Source organism: Coregonus lavaretus (assembly GCF_964263955.1).
Source record: "Coregonus lavaretus genome assembly, chromosome: 13".
Taxonomy (NCBI): Eukaryota; Metazoa; Chordata; class Actinopteri; order Salmoniformes; family Salmonidae; genus Coregonus; species Coregonus lavaretus.
This window is the reverse complement of record NC_140000.1, coordinates 2,901,889-2,920,482: the sequence shown is the minus strand read 5'-3', so window position 1 is coordinate 2,920,482 and position 18,594 is coordinate 2,901,889. Positions and strand designations below refer to the sequence as shown.

The 18,594-nt window shown below is 46.0% G+C and overlaps 1 protein-coding gene across 1 annotated transcript; it reads left to right on the top strand.

Moving 5' to 3' along the window:
- Positions 1–17,773, top strand: LOC311139726 (src kinase-associated phosphoprotein 2-like). Its single transcript, XM_084174652.1, has 13 exons — positions 1–90; positions 590–695; positions 897–922; positions 1,139–1,231; positions 3,364–3,444; positions 3,633–3,716; positions 3,979–4,103; positions 5,536–5,599; positions 5,882–5,980; positions 11,850–11,948; positions 12,999–13,111; positions 17,223–17,331; positions 17,422–17,773. The coding sequence occupies exons 1-12, from the start codon at positions 51–53 to the stop codon at positions 17,313–17,315; spliced, it is 1,023 nt and encodes a 340-aa protein (XP_084030778.1). The 5' UTR covers positions 1–50; the 3' UTR covers positions 17,316–17,331; positions 17,422–17,773.
- Positions 17,774–18,594: the final 821 nt, after the last annotated feature.

Here is an 18,594-nt window from a genome sequence, read left to right as displayed (position 1 = left end):
TCCGTGTTCCAGTCTACCCTTGCTGGATTTTTTACTTTGTGTTTTTTACTATGCGGGCAATTCCGGAGGAGTTAACGACGCTTATTTCAGGTATTTCTAATAATCGACGTGTTAGTGTAATTGATTTCTATCCTATCGTTGTCAAACGTGAAGTTTTACAAAAACATTTTATAACTGTTTTGAAAAAGAGGAAGTAAGTGGCTTTGTTTCACTGCTATATGGATGGTAGAGGTCTTTCCACCATAGAGACGATTGCCACAAACAAACAGGTGCACCCTTGAGTTGTAACTAATATGATTCGTTTATTAATTGGCAGTATTGAAATGAATAGGCATGCCACCTATTGTACACACGTTTCCATCCGAAGTTTTTGTTTATCGCTCCAAAACAATTATACTAAAACCAAAAGGACAATGTTTTCATGTGGAAAAGTTAGAAATGTATCCTAAAAACGGGGAATTGTTTTTAATATTTAGACTATAGTTGAATATTCAATTAAATATTTGGGAATGGTCTTCGTCATTCTGGTTAATTATTGTGATCACATGACCTCAAACTTTGATGCCTTCACATTTCTTCCCCTTTTAAGATCTTGAAGATTTCCTCTCCTATGGTCTGAAAGGAGAGAATTTGAGCAAGAAGGCGAAGGAGAAAAGAGAAGCCTTTGTAAAGCGGATCAAAGAGGTCAAATCTGGGTATGTTTACATTTTTACATTTTAGTCATTTAGCAGACGCTCTTATCCAGAGCGACTTACAGTTAGATTAGACTACAGAATAACCTTTATATATTATAAATACTTTGTGCTTTTGCAACAGTTCGTTGGTTCATGAATATAACTATAGCTGTTTTTCAGTTGTACTGTGCCGATAAATCGTTTCCTTCTCGTGTCTTACAGATACCCTCAAGATTTCAACGAGAAACGTATGTTTTATCGCTGTGTGCTTGATGTCAATGTGTTTAAAAATACATCTAAGTAACATGCAGTACAGTTGGCCGATATTATACTTACCTCCCAAATGGCACCCTATTCCCCAATGGGCCTTGGTCAGAAGTAGTGCACTATATAGATAATAGGGGGCCATTTGGGACGGGCGTGTGTCTAACTGTACTATATCAACAACTACGGTTATGAACCAGGAGATGCAGAGGACTCAGAAGAGGAAGAAGAGGTGGACAGCAACAATGATGGAGGGTCAGAACGCACAGATAAGGATGATGAGACCTGTGAAGGTATGTCACAAACAGTTGGGTGTATAGCAGGGTTAACACAAGTGTATAGACCAGGGTTAACACTAGGGTGTATAGCAGGGTTGGATTCAAGGAACACACATTTAAATTCATGCTTCTTTGAAAGAAAACAATTGGAATGAGCTAGAATTTCAGTTTACTTCCTGAATTGACTGAATTGAAATGGCCCCCGACTCTGATACAGTCTACCGTACACTAAACTACAGACATTTATTTACATGCATACAAAAGTATGTGGACAAATGAGTGGATTTGATTATTTCAGCCATACCCATTGCTGACAGGTGTATAAAATCGAGCACCCAGCCATGCAGTCTCCATAGACAAACATTGGCAATAGAATGGACATACTGAAGAGCTCAGTGACTTTCAACATGGCACCGTCATAGGATGCAACCTTTCCAACAAGTCAGTTCGTCAAATTTCTGCCCTGCTAGAGCTGCCACTGTCAACTGTAAGTGCTGTTATTGTGAAGTGGAAACGTCTAGGAGCAACAACGGCTCAGCCGCGAAGTGGTAGGCTACACAAGCTCACAGAACGGGACCGCCGAGTGCTGAAGCACGTAGCGTGTAAAAATCGCCTGTCCTCGGTTGCAACACTCACTACCGAGTTCCAAACTGCCTCTAGAAGCAACGTCAGCACAACAACTGTTTGTCGGGAGCTTCATGAAATGGGTTTCCATGGCCGAGAAGCCACACACAAGCCTAAGATCACCATACACAATTTCTGTTCTTCCAGCTTTGTGGCAACAGTTTGGGGAAGACCCTTTCCTGTTTCAGCATGACAATGCCCCCGTGCACAAAGCGAGGTCCATACAGAAATTGCTTGTCGAGATCGGTGTGGAAGAACTTGACTGGCCTGCACAGAGCCCTGACCTCAACCCCATCAAACACCTTTGGGATGAATAGGAACGCTGACTGCGAGCCAGGCCTAATCGCTCAACATCAGTGCCTGACCTCACTAATGCTTTTGTGGCTGAATGGAATCATGTCCCCGCAGCAATGTTCCAACATCTAGTGGAAAGCCTTCCCAGAAGAGTGGAGGCCTTTATAGCAGCAAAGGGGGGACCAACTCCATATGAATGCCTATGATTTTGGAATGAGATGTTTGATGAGCAGGTGTCCACATACTTTTGGTCATGTAGTGTTTCTCTCACTCAGAGAGAGAGAGAGAGAGAGCTGAAGGAGATTGTGAGAGAGAGAGCTGAAGGAGATTGTGAGAGAGAGCTGAAGGAGATTGTGAGAGAGAGAGAGAGAGAGCTGAAGGAGATTGTGAGAGCTGAAGGAGATTGTGAGAGAGAGAGCTGAAGGAGATTGTGAGAGAGAGGGAGCTGAAGGAGATTGTGAGAGCACTGACATTCCAGTTGTAACTTGGCAACTGACTTTGGAAGCCATTTGAAGGGCACAGCTGTGGGTTGGCCCCTTGTGACAGAGAGTGTAGTTTATTACTCACAGCCTAGAACCTCGCAGGGTGCAGTCAAGAGGTCTAGAGTTACCACTGAACATTTCTACTACTGTCCAAGAAAATGCATGCCTATGTATACAGTTGTCCAGCTCCCATAACAGTAACCTATACAGCGTTTGTATTTGGTTTTGTTAATAGTATCAAGATGAACCTTGTGAAAGGGTAAAGGGGTCTGGGTTTTATTGGCCTTTAAGCAGCTGTCAGTTTTATGGCCCCTCTTTCACACAGAGCAACTTTGACACAGAAAGTTGAACATTTGCATTGAAGTTGCACTCTGAACAAGGCAAGCAGTCTCCTGGCTGCACTAGTTGGCTGCAAAATATTGTTCCCTTCTGGACTAAGAGATGCTTAACTTCTATATCGACTGAACTGATGACAAACCAAAAAAGCAAAGATGTGTTACTCTCTTTTTGAACATTTTAAAGGTGCATTTTCACTGAAGTTCATTGGAGTCTGGGACTGTGTAGTAGGTCATCTTGGTTTCCGGGAGCAATTGCAAGAAAAGACGAAGCAAAACTGTACTATTTCCTGTTTTGCCAAAGTAACAGTTGTCCAATCGGCTTAGCCATAGTCATTGATCTAAATGATGAGAATGGAAAGAAGGTTGATGGAAGGTTGATAGACTTGCATCATTGTCTCTCTCCTTATAGGTGCTCAGCAGTCTCCAGCTGTGGCAGCTCAGGACCTCCAGTCTGTCTTCAAGGCCGGACACCTGGAGAAACGCAGGAAGGGTGGGGGTCTTCCATAGACATGCATATATTCATATATACACATATATTGTTTATGTACGACATTGGTGTCTTCACTAACATACACAACACATACTCTGGGACTTTGGGGGAAACAACACTGTTTATGAGCCTCCAGATTCTGGATTGTACGACTATGTTGATGGTAATGTTCCCATTGTCTTCCACAGATCACAGCTTCTTTGGCACAGAGTGGCAGAAGAGATGGTGCGCTTTGAGCAACCACATATTCTACTACTACGGCAGTGATAAAGGTATTCAACCACACATTCTACTACTACGGCAGTGAGAAAGGTATTCAACCACACATTCTACTACTATGGCAGTGAGAAAGGTATTCAACATTCATGACTTCACACACAACTGTAGTTTTTGGCGTTTGGGAATGTATATTTGATATTTTCATAGTATTCAATATTTATTGAATATATTTAGAATTTATAGCCAAACAATGATGTTACTCTAGTAATCATGAGTTGTTGTTGTGTTTATCTCTCTCTCTTTCTCCTCTGACAGACAAGCAGCAGAAGGGCGAGTTTGCGATTGATGGCTACAGTGTCAAGATGAATAACACCCTGCGAAAAGATTCCAAGAAAGATTGCTGCTTTGAAATTTCTGCCTCTGACAAGCGAGTATATCATGTGAGAGAGAGAGAGAGAGAGAGAGAGAGAGAGAGAGAGCTTGTCTCTTGATGACACTTTGAGGCATACCATACCATAATCAGTGCAGTCTGTCCATGTAACATTTCTGCAACCACTATGGGCCGGTTTCCCGGACACATTCACCGTGCCTTGGAGAATATCTAGAATCTCATTGAAATAGCTTTTTAGTCCATGACTAAGATTTATCTGTCTGGTAAACATTCCCGATAAAGCTTCTATCATAGTCCAAAACGTGTATGCGTCCACACAGCAGTGTTCTAGAATATTGGACTGTTGGCTTTCATACAATTTTGAATTCTCAGCTCAGCTCAAGCAATTTCTCCAACTGTCAACATATTCAAAATAATAGAGGAAGCGTACAGGAGCCACGTTGGTTGGGAATTGTGGGGAGGTGTGCGTTCGGGCTGTGCTTTCCCCAGCAGATGGTGGTCTCAGAGCGCGTCGCTATGTCCCAAACATTTTTTTATTAGTCCACTGTTGATACACTCTCAAAAGGTTTTGCATGTCAGCAGTCCATTTTTCAAAAGATTGGACTTTCAAAAAGCAAAGTGTCACTGACCACATCATAATGATGATGCAAAACATACACATTTAGAGTTTTATTAAAGTATTTCTCACATACATATTCAGGTTTCTTAGCTAGTTTTTTCCTTCCTTGAGGAAAGTTTAGCTAATGCATAAATACCGTGCTATTTGTTTATGTTAATTAATTTAGGTGAAACTACTGACAGCTGTTTTCTTCTACCCCTCTCTTTCTCCTCTCTCTCTCTCTCTCTCTCTACCTACCCCTCTCTTTCTCCTCTCTCTCTCTACCTCTCTCTACCTACCCCTCTTTTTCTCCTCCCTCTCTCTACCTCTCTCTACCTACCCCTCTCTTTCTCCTCTCTCTCTCTACCTCTCTCTACCTACCCCTCTCTTTCTCCTCTCTCTCTCTACCTCTCTCTACCTACCCCTCTCTTTCTCCTCTCTCTCTCTACCTCTCTCTACCTACCCCTCTCTTTCTCCTCTCTCTCTACCTCTCTCTACCTACCCCTCTCTTTCTCCTCTCTCTCTCTCTCTCTCTCTCTCTCTACCTACCCCTCTCTTTCTCCTCTCTCTCTCTACCTCTCTCTACCTACCCCTCTCTTTCTCCTCCCTCTCTCTACCTACCCCTCTCTTTCTCCTCTCTCTACCTCTCTCGCTACCTCTCTCGCTACCTCTCTCGCTCTCTCTCTCTCTACCTCTCTCTCTACCTCTACCTCTCTCTCTACCTACCGCTCTCTCTCTCTCTCTCTCTCTCTCTCTCTCTCTCTCTCTCTCTCTCTCTCTCCCTCTCTCTCTACCTACCTCTCACTCTACCTACCTCGCTCTCTCTCTCTCTCTATCTCTCTCTACCTCTACCGCTCTCTCTGTCTCTCCCCTGCTCTCTCAGTTCTGTGCGTCATCTCAGAAAGAGGCAGAGGAATGGGTGGAGCAGATAGATTTTGTGTTGAGAGGTTTGTAATACTCACCATTATACCTAATATTTTATCCAACGCACTTTTCACGTCAAGTCTTTTATGAATAGTTTAATAGTAACAAGTATAGACAAATTCCCTTATTTAATTTGAGGCTTTGTGTGAGGGTGGCTGTGTGTGTGTGTGTGTGGATGTGTGTGTGTGTGTGTGTGTGTGTGTGTGGATGTGGGTGGCTGTGTGTGTGTGTGTGTGTGGATGTGGGTGGCTGTGTGTGTGTGTGGGTGGCTGTGTGGCTGTGTGGCTGTGCGTGTGAGTTTGCAGACATGTCAGGGGTCATTCCGTTGGACGAGGAGACGTACGATGACATTGGCACTGTCGAGGCGGAGCCTATTGACGATGACATCTACGAAGAACTCCCAGGTCTACCATTTCTCACACACACATACATATACATACATACATACATACATACATACATACATACATACATACATACATACATACATACATACACTACCAGTCAAAAGTTTGGACACACCTACTCATTCAAGGGTTTTTCTTTATTTTTACTATTTTCTACATTGTAGAATAATAGTGAAGACCTCAAAACTATGAAATAACACATATGGAATCATGTAGTAACCCAAAAAGTGTTAAACAAATCAAAATATATTTTAGATTCTTCAAAGTAACAGTCCTCAGACAGGCTAAATCCCTCTCGCAGGACCATAGTAACAGTTTACAGCCAGGCTAAATCCCTCTCACAACACCATAGTAACAGTTTACAGCCAGGCTAAATCCCTCTCACAACACCATAGTAACAGTCTAAGCCAGGCTAAATCCCTCTCACAACACCATAGTAACAGTCTAAGCCAGGCTAAATCCCTCTCACAACACCATAGTCACAGTCTAAGCCAGGCTAAATCCCTCTCACAACACCATAGTAACAGTCTAAGCCAGGCTAAATTCCTCTCACAACACCATAGTAACAGTCTAAGCCAGGCTAAATCCCTCTCACAACACCATAGTAACAGTCTAAGCCAGGCTAAATCCCTCTCACAACACCATAGTAACAGTTTACAGCCAGGCTAAATCCCTCTCGCAGCACCATAGTAACAGTTTACAGCCAGGCTAAATCCCTCTCACAACACCATAGTAACAGTCTAAGCCAGGCTAAATCCCTCTCACAACACCATAGTAACAGTCTACAGCCAGGTTAAATCCCTCACATTTTACGTCATTTACATTTACGTCATTTAGCAGACGCTCTTATCCAGAGTGACTTACAAATTAGTGCATTCACCTTATAGCCAGTGGGATAACCACTTTACAATATGTATTTTTTATTTTTTTGGGGGGGTTGGGTAAGGGGGGGTAGAAGGATTACTTTATCCTATCCCAGGTATTCCTTAAAGAGGTGGGGTTTCAAGTGTCTCCGGAAGGTGGTGACACTAGAAGAAAACAGCCGTCAGTTCCCGCTGTCCTGGCGTCGTGAGGGAGCTTGTTCCACCATTGGGGTACCAGAGCAGCGAACAGTTTTGACTGGGCTGAGCGGGAACTGTGCTTCCGCAGAGGTAGGGGGGCCAGCAGGCCATAGGTGGATGAACGCAATGCCCTCGTTTGGGTGTAGGGACTGATCAGAGCCTGAAGGTACGGAGGTGCCGTTCCCCTCACAGCTCCGTAGGCAAGCACCATGGTCTTGTAGCAGATGCGAGCTTCAACTGGAAGCCAGTGGAGTGTGCGGAGGAGCGGGGTGACGTGAGAGAACTTGGGAAGGTTGAACACCAGACGGGCTGTGGCATTCTGGATGAGTTGTAGGGGTTTAATGGCACAGGCAGGGAGCCCAGCCAACAGCGAGTTGCAGTAATCCAGACAGGAGATGACAAGTGCCTGGATTAGGACCTGTGCCGCTTCCTGTGTAAGGCAGGGTCATACTCTCCGAACTCTCCGAGAGCAGCTCCGTCTTGCCGAGGTTCAGCTTGAGGTGGTGATCCGTCATCCACACTGATATTTCTGCCAGACATGCAGAGATGCGATTCGCCACCTGGTTATCAGAAGGGGGAAAGGAGAAGATTAGTTGTGTGTCGTCTGCGTAGCAATGATAGGAGAGGCCATGTGAGGATATGACAGAGCCAAGTGACTTGGTGTATAGCGAGAATAGGAGAGGGCCTAGAACTGAGCCCTGGGGGACACCAGTGGTGAGAGCACGTGGTGCGGAGACAGATTCTCGCCACGCCACTTGGTAAGAGCGACCGGTCAGGTAGGACGCAATCCAAGAGTGAGCCGCGCCGGAGATGCCCAGCTCGGAGAGGGTGGAGAGGAGGATCTGATGGTTCACAGTATCAAAGGCAGCAGACAGGTCTAGAAGGACAAGAGCAGAGGAGAGAGAGTTAGCTTTAGCAGTGCGGAGAGCCTCCGTGACACAGAGAAGAGCAGTCTCAGTTGAATGACCAGTCTTGAAACCTGACTGGTTTGGATCAAGAAGGTCATTCTGAGAGAGATAGCAAGAGAGTTGGCTAAAGACGGCACGCTCAAGAGTTTTGGAGAGAAAAGAAAGAAGGGATACTGGTCTGTAGTTGTTGACATCGGAGGGATCGAGTGTTGTTTTTTTGAGAAGGGGTGCAACTCTCGCTCTCTTGAAGACGGAAGGGACATAGCCAGCGTTCAAGGATGAGTTGATGAGCGAGGTGAGGTAAGGGAGAAGGTCACCGGAGATGGTCTGGAGAAGAGAGGAGGGGATAGGGTCAAGCGGGCAGGTTGTTGGGCGGCCAGCCGTCACAAGTCGCAATATTTTATCTGGAGAGAGAGGGGAGAAAGAAGTCCAAGCATAGGATCGGATGTCGTCAACCTTCTTTTCAAAATGGTTGACGAAGTCATCCACAGAGAGGGAGGGGGGAGGGGGGGAGGGGGGGAGGGGGGGAGGAGGATTCAGCAGGGAGGAGAAGGTGGCAAAGAGCTTCCTAGGGTTAGAGGCAGATGCTTGGAATTTAGAGTGGTAGAAAGTGGCTTTAGCAGCAGAAACAGATGAAGAAAATGTAGAGAGGAGGGAGTGAAAAGATGCCAGGTCCGCAGGGAGTCTAGTTTTCCTCCATTTCCGCTCGGCAGCCCGGAGCCCTGTTCTGTGAGCTCGCAATGAGTCATCAAGCCACGGAGCAAGAGGGGAGGACCGAGCCGGCCCGGGAGGATAGGGGACATAGAGAGTCAAAGGATGCAGAAAGGGAGGAGAGGAGGGTTGAGGAGGCAGAATCAGGAGATTGGAGGGAGAAGGATTGAGCAGAGGGAAGAGATGATAGGATGGAAGAGGAGAGAGTAGCGGGAGAGAGAGAGCGAAGGTTGCGACGGCGCATTACCATCTGAGTAGGGGCAGAGTGAGTAGTGTTGGAGGAGAGCGAGAGAGAAAATGATACAAAGTAGTGGTCGGAGACATGGAGGGGAGTTGCAGTGAGATTAGTAGAAGAACAGCATCTAGTAAAGATGAGGTCAAGCGTATTGCCTGCCTTGTGAGTAGGGGGGGACGGTGAGAGGGTGAGGTCAAAAGAGGAAAGGAGTGGAAAGAAGGAGGCAGAGAGAAATGAGTCAAAGGTAGACGTAGGGAGGTTGAAGTCACCCAGAACTGTGAGGGGTGAGCCATCCTCAGGAAAGGAACTTATAAAGCTCATTGATGAACTCTCCAAGGGAACCTGGAGGGCGATAAATGACAAGGATGTTAAGCTTGAATGGGCTAGTGACTGTGACAGCATTGAATTCAAATGAGGAGATAGACAGATGGGTCAGGGGAAAAAGAGAGAATGTCCACTTGGGAGAGATGAGGATTCCTGTGCCACCACCCCGCTGACCAGATGCTCTCGGGGTATGCGAGAACACATGGTCAGACGAGGAGAGAGCAGTAGGAGTAGCAGTGTTTTCAGTGGTAATCCATGTTTCCGTCAGCGCCAAGAAGTCGAGGGACTGGAGGGTAGCATAGGCTGAGATGAACTCTGCCTTGTTGGCAGCAGAACGGCAGTTCCAGAGGCTGCCTGAGACCTGGAACTCCACGTGGGTGGTGTGTGCAGGGACAACCAGGTTAGAGAGGCAGCAGCCACGCGGTGTGAGGCGTTTGTATAGCCTGTGCGGAGAGGAGAGAACAGGGATAGACAGAGGCATAGTTGATAGGCTACAGAAAATGGCTACAATAATGCAAGGGAGATCGGAATGAAATGAACTAAACATCTGGGAAAGGAGAGAGCGGGGCCTCCCTCACTTACGTTTCACTGAAACACCCAAATATAACTCTCCCAACTTCCACCTCAGAAACTATAATTGTTGTAAACTACAGCGGTTCAATGTTTTCTAGGAATAGACTAACTTAGTTTATTCAGCAAGCTACCTTGGTACAGTATTCTTCCGTGAAAATCGTCCAGGGCACCTAGTCATATGACGCCACAGCCAACTAGCATGCCGGACTCCAACAACACGGTTTAGCACCAATACTCGGCCACAACAAACCACCAGTGTGTCAACACGCCAAGCAGATCATTCGTGTCCGTGTCTAACGTTGTGGGTTAGTCCCGACAGCTTGAGCGAGTCCGTCGTCAACTTATTCAGCCAGTTAGTTAGCTAGAATAGTTAGCATACTAGCTAGCCATTGCTTACAGACAACGAAGAAACATCTCCTCCCACGGCACGAACACACAGAGAGAGCCAAGCTAACGTTAACTAGTCACCCATGTCCCGAATTCCCTTGAACGACTCTGGCTACCAGTATGTAAAAGCAAAACACAAATGTAGGTTATAACTTACCCCTAGCAGCTACTGTTAGCAAGCCAAGTGCAAAGGTAGCCACTGGATTGACTCAGCCAGTTCGCGTCTGTTCGCTAGGTCGTTCCAGCTATTGTTTAGTAGCCATCCAGGTAGCAACAAGCTAGCTAAATTTCAAGCACAGTAGCCACTTACTACCTAACGTTAACGCTTCAGACAATGAGGTTAGAAAAACAGCTGAATGGTAGGCATTATTGTATGTAATTATTGTAGGCAGCTAGCTGGCGTAATTACAGGTACTCTCAGGCGTGAAACAACTATCCACAGTTGCTAATAGATACCAGTAGCTACCCACCAGCTAGTCCAGGTAGTGGGTTAGCTAGCTTCGTGCTTCACCTGGCTCAGCCGAATACAATACTAACCTACAATAATTACATACAACAACCCACGATAACTACCTACAATACCTAACTACAATCTAAATACATAGTTTAAGCTTTACTCGACAAAGCCCAAACTATGTATATAAGCCATATAAGCCAAGCTTACCTCTCGCCAGAGAGAGAGATAACCTCACCCGACGACGACAACACGTGTCTCACAACACCATAGTAACAGTCTACAGCCAGGCTAAATCCCTCTCACAACACCATAGTAACAGTCTACAGCCAGGCTAAATCCCTCTCACAACACCATAGTAACAGTCTACAGCCAGGCTAAATCCCTCTCACAACACCATAGTAACAGTCTAAGCCAGGCTAAATCCCTCTCGCAGCACCATAGTAACAGTACACAGCTATTTGTTTATGTTAATTAATTGAGGTGCAACTACTGACTACTGTTTACTCTCTCTCTCAACCTCTCTACACCTCTCTACCTCTCTCTCTACCTCTCTCTACCTCTCTCTCTACCTCTCTCTACCTCTCTCTCTACCTCTCTCAACCTCTCTCTACACCTCTCTCAACCTCTCTACACCTCTCTACCTCTCTCAACCTCTCTCTACACCTCTCTACACCTCTCTCTACACCTCTCAACCTCTCTACACCTCTCTACCTCTCTTAACCTCTCTTAACCTCTCTACACCTCTCTCTACCTCTCTCTACACCTCTCTCAACCTCTCTCAACTTCTCTCTACCTCTCTCTACACCTCTCTCTACCTCTCTCTCAACTTCTCTAAACCTCTCTCTCTCTCCCTGTCTCTACCATGTCAAAAGTAGTGCACTATGTTACAAGCGTGTTAAGCAACAGGTGTGGCAACAGATGTGGCTGACCAGCTGGGGCTCTGTCCTGGGCCCATATTCATAAAGAGTCTCAGAGTAGGTGCTGATCTAGGATCAGGTCCCCCATGTTCATGTGATCTCATTCATTAGGATTTGTTCTCTCTCTCTCTCTCTCTCTCTCTCTCTCTCTCTCTCTGTCTCTCTCTCTCTCTCTCTCTCTCTCTCTCTCTCTCTCTCTCTCTCTCTCTCTCTCTCTCTCTCTCTCTCTCTCTCTCTCTCTCTCTCTCTCTCTCTCTCTCTCTCTCTCTCTCTCTCTCTCTCTCTCTCCACAGAGGAGGACATTCCCACTCCTCCCTTGCCCACCCCTCCAAAGCCCAAGGTGGAACCACCCACGCCACACAGCAAACCCAGCCCACCCACTAAAGCTCCAGGTAACTGGACAGAGAGAGACCTGCCTGCCTCTCATCCTTTAACCTCACCAAACACAGACTTCAGAGTGGTTCAGATCATTGCAGAATCAAGAAGAGGATGCCAGTTTAGAGAGAAGGCACACTTGGAAAGGGAAGTCATGATGACGGAGAGGAAGTTCTGGTGAAAAAGCACACAGACATTTCACACTATTCTGGAAATAACCTACTCCTACCTCTTATTTCTGCATTTCAGAAAACCACATGCATTTGCATGATGTCAGTACAAACAAAATGAAAGCTATTTTTAACCCCTCAGACAAGAAATGGTCCACTCTTGAGTGGTATGTGGTTACCATGTATAAAAGCTATAGAGGCTCAATACCCTGTACACATCATAGGAGAGGACTGAGGCAGTTTAGTTTATTAATTAGACCATTTTTAAAAACAAGCACACATAAAACTTTGAAAATCCATACATGCACATGAGTAAAATCACACAAAGTCTGGGACTTATTTACGTTGTGTTCCTCTTGAGACAAGATGGCTGTGCAAGATCCAACACGGTTGTATGACAGAGAGATAATACAACATAAAAACAAAGAAGAGGAAGAATATCTATCATCATTGTAGGGTACATTCAAATGGCCACAGAACACATCACTGTTTTTTAAACTTGTTTTTTAAAGCTGCCCAGAGAGGACATCGTTTTTATGGGCAGAGGCAACACATTCCACTCTGAGGCTCCAGTATACAACAAAGTACCTTTCCCAGCATTACTCCTGAACCTGTATAAGCACACATTAGCAACACCTGATCTGGTGCTGTGATTTGTGTGCATCCCTAACATGGGGAAAGTCATCAGTTAGATATCTGGGAGCAGAACCATAAAGGAGGAGAGGGCAAGAGGGAGGGAGAAGGAGAGCGATGACTAGTCTGTATTGTTCTGTCAGCTCTCTACCACCCCTGGAGATTACACACCATGACATCACAATAAGCACCCATGTACTGTAGACACTGGGGAACATTTTGATTCTGATCCATCTCTCTCTCTCTCTGTCTGTCTCTCTCCAGTGAATAAGACCACGGACTACCAGAACTACTACCAGGGGATATGGGACTGTACAGGAGATCAACCAGATGAACTGTCCTTCAGACGGGGAGACGCCATCTACATCCTCAGCAAGGTAGGTCTGGGCTGGAGGAACCAACCCTCTTCATCCTCACTCTCACCTACAGACAGGGATCATTGGCAATCCCTCGAGGTTTAGGATGATCTCCTTTTCACAGGCTTAAGGTTGCTTGCTTGATGCGGGTCCTGCTTGATGCGGGTCCTGCTTGTTGCGGGTCCTGCTTGTTGCGGGTCCTGCTTGATGCTGGTCCTGCTTGATGCGGATCCTGCTTGTTGTGAAGAGCTATACACAGAGGAGACTCACACGATGCCCTTATTCAATCATTCATATCAATCACAACGGCTTGACATGTTCCATAACATAGCAAATAGTAAGCAAAAATCCTAAGCAGCTGATAAGCATTAATATAAGAGTTTAACATATGAGCTAGTTATCTTCTCCTTAGAAGCAAGTTTAAGTGTATGTCCTCTTATGGCAAGTGTTACTAGATTCTGTGGTATTTCTAAAGGTCTCTATGAATGGCTGCACCAGACTAGACAAACCACCTAAAGTGGTCAGTTATTAGTGGGCCCTCTGAAGGGTAGACATTTCATATCCTTACTGGCAGCGGCTGGCCTGTAGCCCGTAGCCTGGGGAGCAGCTCCAGGACTGGTGAAAGGCTGAGGTGGGTTTGGGTCTGGGCCTTCACTCTGTCTGTGTCCCAAATGGCACCTTATTCCCTACATAGTGCACTACTTTTGACCAGGGCCCAGCAGCCTCTCTCTCTCTCTCTCTCTGGCCACTGTGTGATGGGGATTAGTTGTCACAATGGAAAGGTTTTTAGTGTTCTTGGTGTGAAGCTGGGCCCACCTGGCTATTCCATCACCTCTATCCTCCCTCCCTTCGTCTGCCTGGGTTGCTTTCAGCACTCCCTCCATCTCCTCCTCCTCCTCCACAGCCTCCACGGCAGGCAGACAGGGAGGGAGGCAGATGGTGGCAGACAGGCAGGCAGGCAGGCAGGCAGGCAGGCAGACAGGCAGGCAGGCAGGCAGGCAGGCAGACAGGCAGACAGGCAGACAGGCAGACAGACAGGCAGACAGGCAGACAGGCAGACAGACAGGCAGACAGGCAGGTAGACAGGCCAGGGGCCACACACCTCTGATGCCTCTCTCACCTAGCCAGGCCTTAATGGGGATGTGTGTTCTCAGGAAGCGGCAGGCGGAGTCCGCCACTCCATTCAGACCAGGTGAGGACGTGTGGTGGGCGCCCAATTTCTGAGGCTTGTCAGCTAGCGAGATGTAGGAGGGTTGTTTGTTTGCCAGGTGTGGGGAACTAAAGAGTGATTGTGTGGAGTAGCCTAAAATATGAATACATTCATGGGTTAAACATTGTGATACATTGTTGATGTGTAATCAGCCATTTAAATAATATCTCCAATATTTTCTAATTGGAGGCTGCGTAACCCACTGTACATAATTTGTACCTCCATCATCCAATGTCTTTCTTAGTGGTTTGATGCCGTATGTATTTGCAGAATGGCACTGTTTCACATCAGTCTCTTGTTTGGCGAATACAATGTAATGGTCAACAGGGAAACTCCTCTTGTCTTCACTCTGGAGGGCTGGAAGAAATATACTTATTTCCTACTGAGACTCAACGAGAGCTCTGTTTTTTAGGATCAAGCCTGCCATCTAGTGGTTGATATAAGAACTATCAGCGTCCGTTTCTGAAAACGACTGACCACCTTTCTTTACCAACAGTGCAGTTTATTACTGTGTAATGACTTAATTATTTAAAAAAAAAATCCATGTTATCATTCTATGTCCAAAGTGTTTAATTCCATCTGAAGGGGGAATGATCAGAGATGCTGTGCAATGCCAATGTGCATAGTAGACAAACATGGTAACACAACAGCCCACATCCTGAAGAGAAGCAGTAATCAAATTGTCCTTTCATTGGGTCAGTGTGCAGACTGAAAGAGCCTTTAGTTGACCTGGAACCTTGGTGTTGGGGGTTGTGGTTCTGGGAGGTAATGACCATAAAACCTGTCTGGACACTCACACAGACCAGCTGCATCAGGAGGGGGAGGAGGGGCTGCACAGTCACACACACACACACACACACACACACGCGCGCACACACACACACACACACACCCTCCCACTATCCAGAGACCAGGAATAGCCTGAGCGGACAGCGGGCCCCCACCCCTAGCACAGCTGTCAGACCCCCCAGTCAGCCCCGGCCCAGGGTGTTGGGAGGGTGTTGTGTCAGGATATCTAACTTCATGTAACCTGCTACACACAAAACATGTATATCTATCTGTGTGCTCATGTTGTCACAGTGTGGGGTCTGTGCTCCCTTATACCTACAGTGTGTTAGTGACTGAGGCCCAGTCTCCAGCTTCCAGCCCCCAAAACTCAGTCAGGCAGACATGACTTACCTACCAGCAGTCAACACTGGGCTGGTCCTAGTCAACACTGTGCTGGTTCTAGTCAACACTGGGCTGGTCCTAGTCAACACTGGGCTGGTCCTGGTCCACACTGGGCTGGTCCTGGTCCACACTGGGCTGGTCCTGGTCCACACTGGGCTGGTCCTGGTCCACACTGGGCTGGTCCTAGACAACACTGGGCTGGTCCTGGTCCACAGTAGGTGTGGCTGGCTTCTAGAATACACACAGGAAGCTAACACACACACACACACACACCACACACACACACAGAACCCTGTATCACCCCCAGGGGGCTTGGGACCAAATGTCAATTCCATCATGTCACACATTAATAAGATGATTGTGACGTTTAGTGTTTATGCCATTATATAATGTGTGTGATGTGTTTCAGCTTGTAGTTAATTAGATGTGCTAATTGGCTTCTGCTCTCTGTGTTGCTCAGTTGGTAGAGCATGGCGTTTGCAACGCCAGGGTTGTGGGTTCGATTCCCACGGGGGGCCAGTATGAAAATGTATGCACTCACTAACTGTAAGTCGCTCTGGATAAGAGCGTCTGCTAAATGACTTAAATGTTGTTGTTTTTTAAATGGCATCGTCTTTGGACACTCCAGTATTTCATCTCTTATGTGGCTTTAGCTCTGGTCCAGGGTGTTACATATGGCTAGTATCGCCCTGGACCAGAGCTATTGTGGCGGCATATACACCTCTGTCAGCTGACTGCACTTCACCATGCCTGACCTGTGGTCCTCGACATGGGCACGTTACGAGCATCCACTAGCCTCTCTATGATGTGAGCAGGCCAGGAGTATCACTCTGACCAGGAGAAACTCTGGGCCCTACATGGGAGTGATAGTCCTTGAACTCACTCACTCAGCCTGCCAGCCCCAGAGTGCAGGGGGAGGCAGGGAGGGGAGGTATCCTCTGCTCTTCTCAGATCTCTCCCCACTTTTTTATTTATTTCACCTTTATTTCTACAGGTAAGTCAGTTAAGAACTAATTGTTATTTACAATGGCAACCTGTCAGAGCAGAGGCATGGCCCTCTTTATATTTCAGATCTCTCTCTTCTGTGTCATGGCCCTCCTTTATATCTCTGTAGGGGGGGGGCTGTAGAGGAGAGGGGGGGGGGGCTGTTTAGGGGGGGGGGGGGGGGCTGTAGAGGAGGGTGGTAGTGGTCTGTTCCTCATCATGTCTGACCTCATCTGGTCCTGATCTACACTCAGACTGAGGCTTGCTGCATGGGGCACCAGCCACACACTGCTCTGCTGCCTAACTCGGCTCACATCGGTGTGGATCTGTGGTGGTTTTCCAGCGTGGTGTGTAACCGTGCCTGAGACCTAAACTTCTATTAGCTCCCCAAGCTCAAGATGCATCTCCTCTATGTATGTGTATATGTGTGTGTGTGTATATATATATATATATATATATATATATATATATATATATATATATATATATATATATATATATATATATATATATATATATATATATATATATATATATATATATATATATATATATATATATATATTACAACAAATGCATTGTAGTGCATTCATGATACGGAATGCTCTTTCTGTTCTCTCTCCCTCTCTGTTCTCTCTCTGTTCTCACTGTTCACTCTATTCTCTCCCTCTGTTCTCTCTATCTCTGTTCTTTCTCTCTCTGTTCACTATATTTTCTCTCGCTCTCCCTCTCTTTCACTCCTCTCTGTTCTCTCCTGTCCTCTATCAGGAGTACCAGAGCTATGGTTGGTGGATCGGGGAGATGAAGGGTTCTGTTGGCATCGTGCCTAAAGAATACCTCATGGAGCTGTATGCCATTTAAAGGCCCACCTGAGCAGGTATTTGATCATACAACTCAGCCATGGGTGAAATAACTGTTGGCCTGTTCCAGCAACACTGATGTGTACTGTTTTTGTGTTTTGTTTTAGGGCATCTAAATCCCATCTTCCATGTGTGATGCGTAGAGACTGACCATATCTGAAGGGGATGTTAAACTAAGCAGCAAAGCCAACTGTCTGTAGCAAAATGAAAAATAATGGATGCATGTCATGTCCATCTTGATCTTACAATGTGCTTTAAGGAGTTTTGTCAGCAGGTATTTGAGTTCAGTAAACTGCTTTTGTTTCTAAGTTATTATCGCCGCGTTTCCCCTTTTGATACATGGTCTGTCCAGTGTCTTTGTATTGTGAACTGTCTACAATGAATCGCTTATGGAGTCTTTGGTTGAGAAATATGTGTATATTAGTGGTCAGGCATATTGAATAAATACTTCCTACTGCTCCTGGTTGTTTGTTTTCTTTACCTGCCATTCCATGCGAAGTTGGATCAAATTGCCTCTACTAGACGCTTATCTCGGGTCAGTTTCCCATTTACCCCCTTATGACCTGCTGAGGATTGGGTGATAGCAAGCTGATCCTAGGCCAATGCTTGGGGGCCACTTCTACTCAAGTGTATTCTGCTGTGCAGTATGGAAAAACAACCACTAGGTGGCATCAGAGTCCCTGTCTGCAGTAATTCTAACTGACCTCCACTGGTACAGCTTTGCTCCGTTGTTGATGGCAGAACATGTATTTCTTCCTTTAGAGAGACTACCATATAATTAAATGTAATAGGATCTCTATGGACTCTACACTCTTTCATGCATTTGATTTGGGTGGTATTGTGTTGTTGAATATATAAATTGCAACTCATTGTTCTAAAAGTGAGCTTGCCTGTAAGATAAAAAACAGAAGTCTACTGCCCCATTAATTTAACTGATTTAGAGAAAAAAACAGTCTGGTTTCCCAGACCCAAATTAAGTATAACCCTGGACTAAAAAGAGCTTTTCAGTCCTTGATTAGGCTTACTCTGAGAAACCAGCCCTAGGATTCCCTTGATTTATTTAGGCTGCATTTACACAGGCAGATATTTACATTTTAGCAGACGCTCTTATCCAAAGCAACTTACAGTTAGCGCATACATTTTTCATACTGGCCCCACGTGGGAATCGAACCCACAACCCTAGCGTTGCAAACGCCATGCTCTACCAACGGAGCTACACGGGGCCCAGACAAATTCTTATCTGTTGCCAATAATTTGTCTTTTTACCAATCAGATCAGGT

Coding starts and splice junctions, on each gene's coding strand:
- LOC311139726 (XM_084174652.1), top strand. CDS start 51: ATGCGGGCAATTCCGGAGGAGTTAACGACGCTTATTTCAG. Junction 923..1,138: donor TCAAGATTTCAACGAGAAAC/GTATGTTTTATC, acceptor GTTATGAACCAG/GAGATGCAGAGGACTCAGAA. Junction 4,104..5,535: donor CTGACAAGCGAGTATATCAT/GTGAGAGAGAGA, acceptor CTGCTCTCTCAG/TTCTGTGCGTCATCTCAGAA.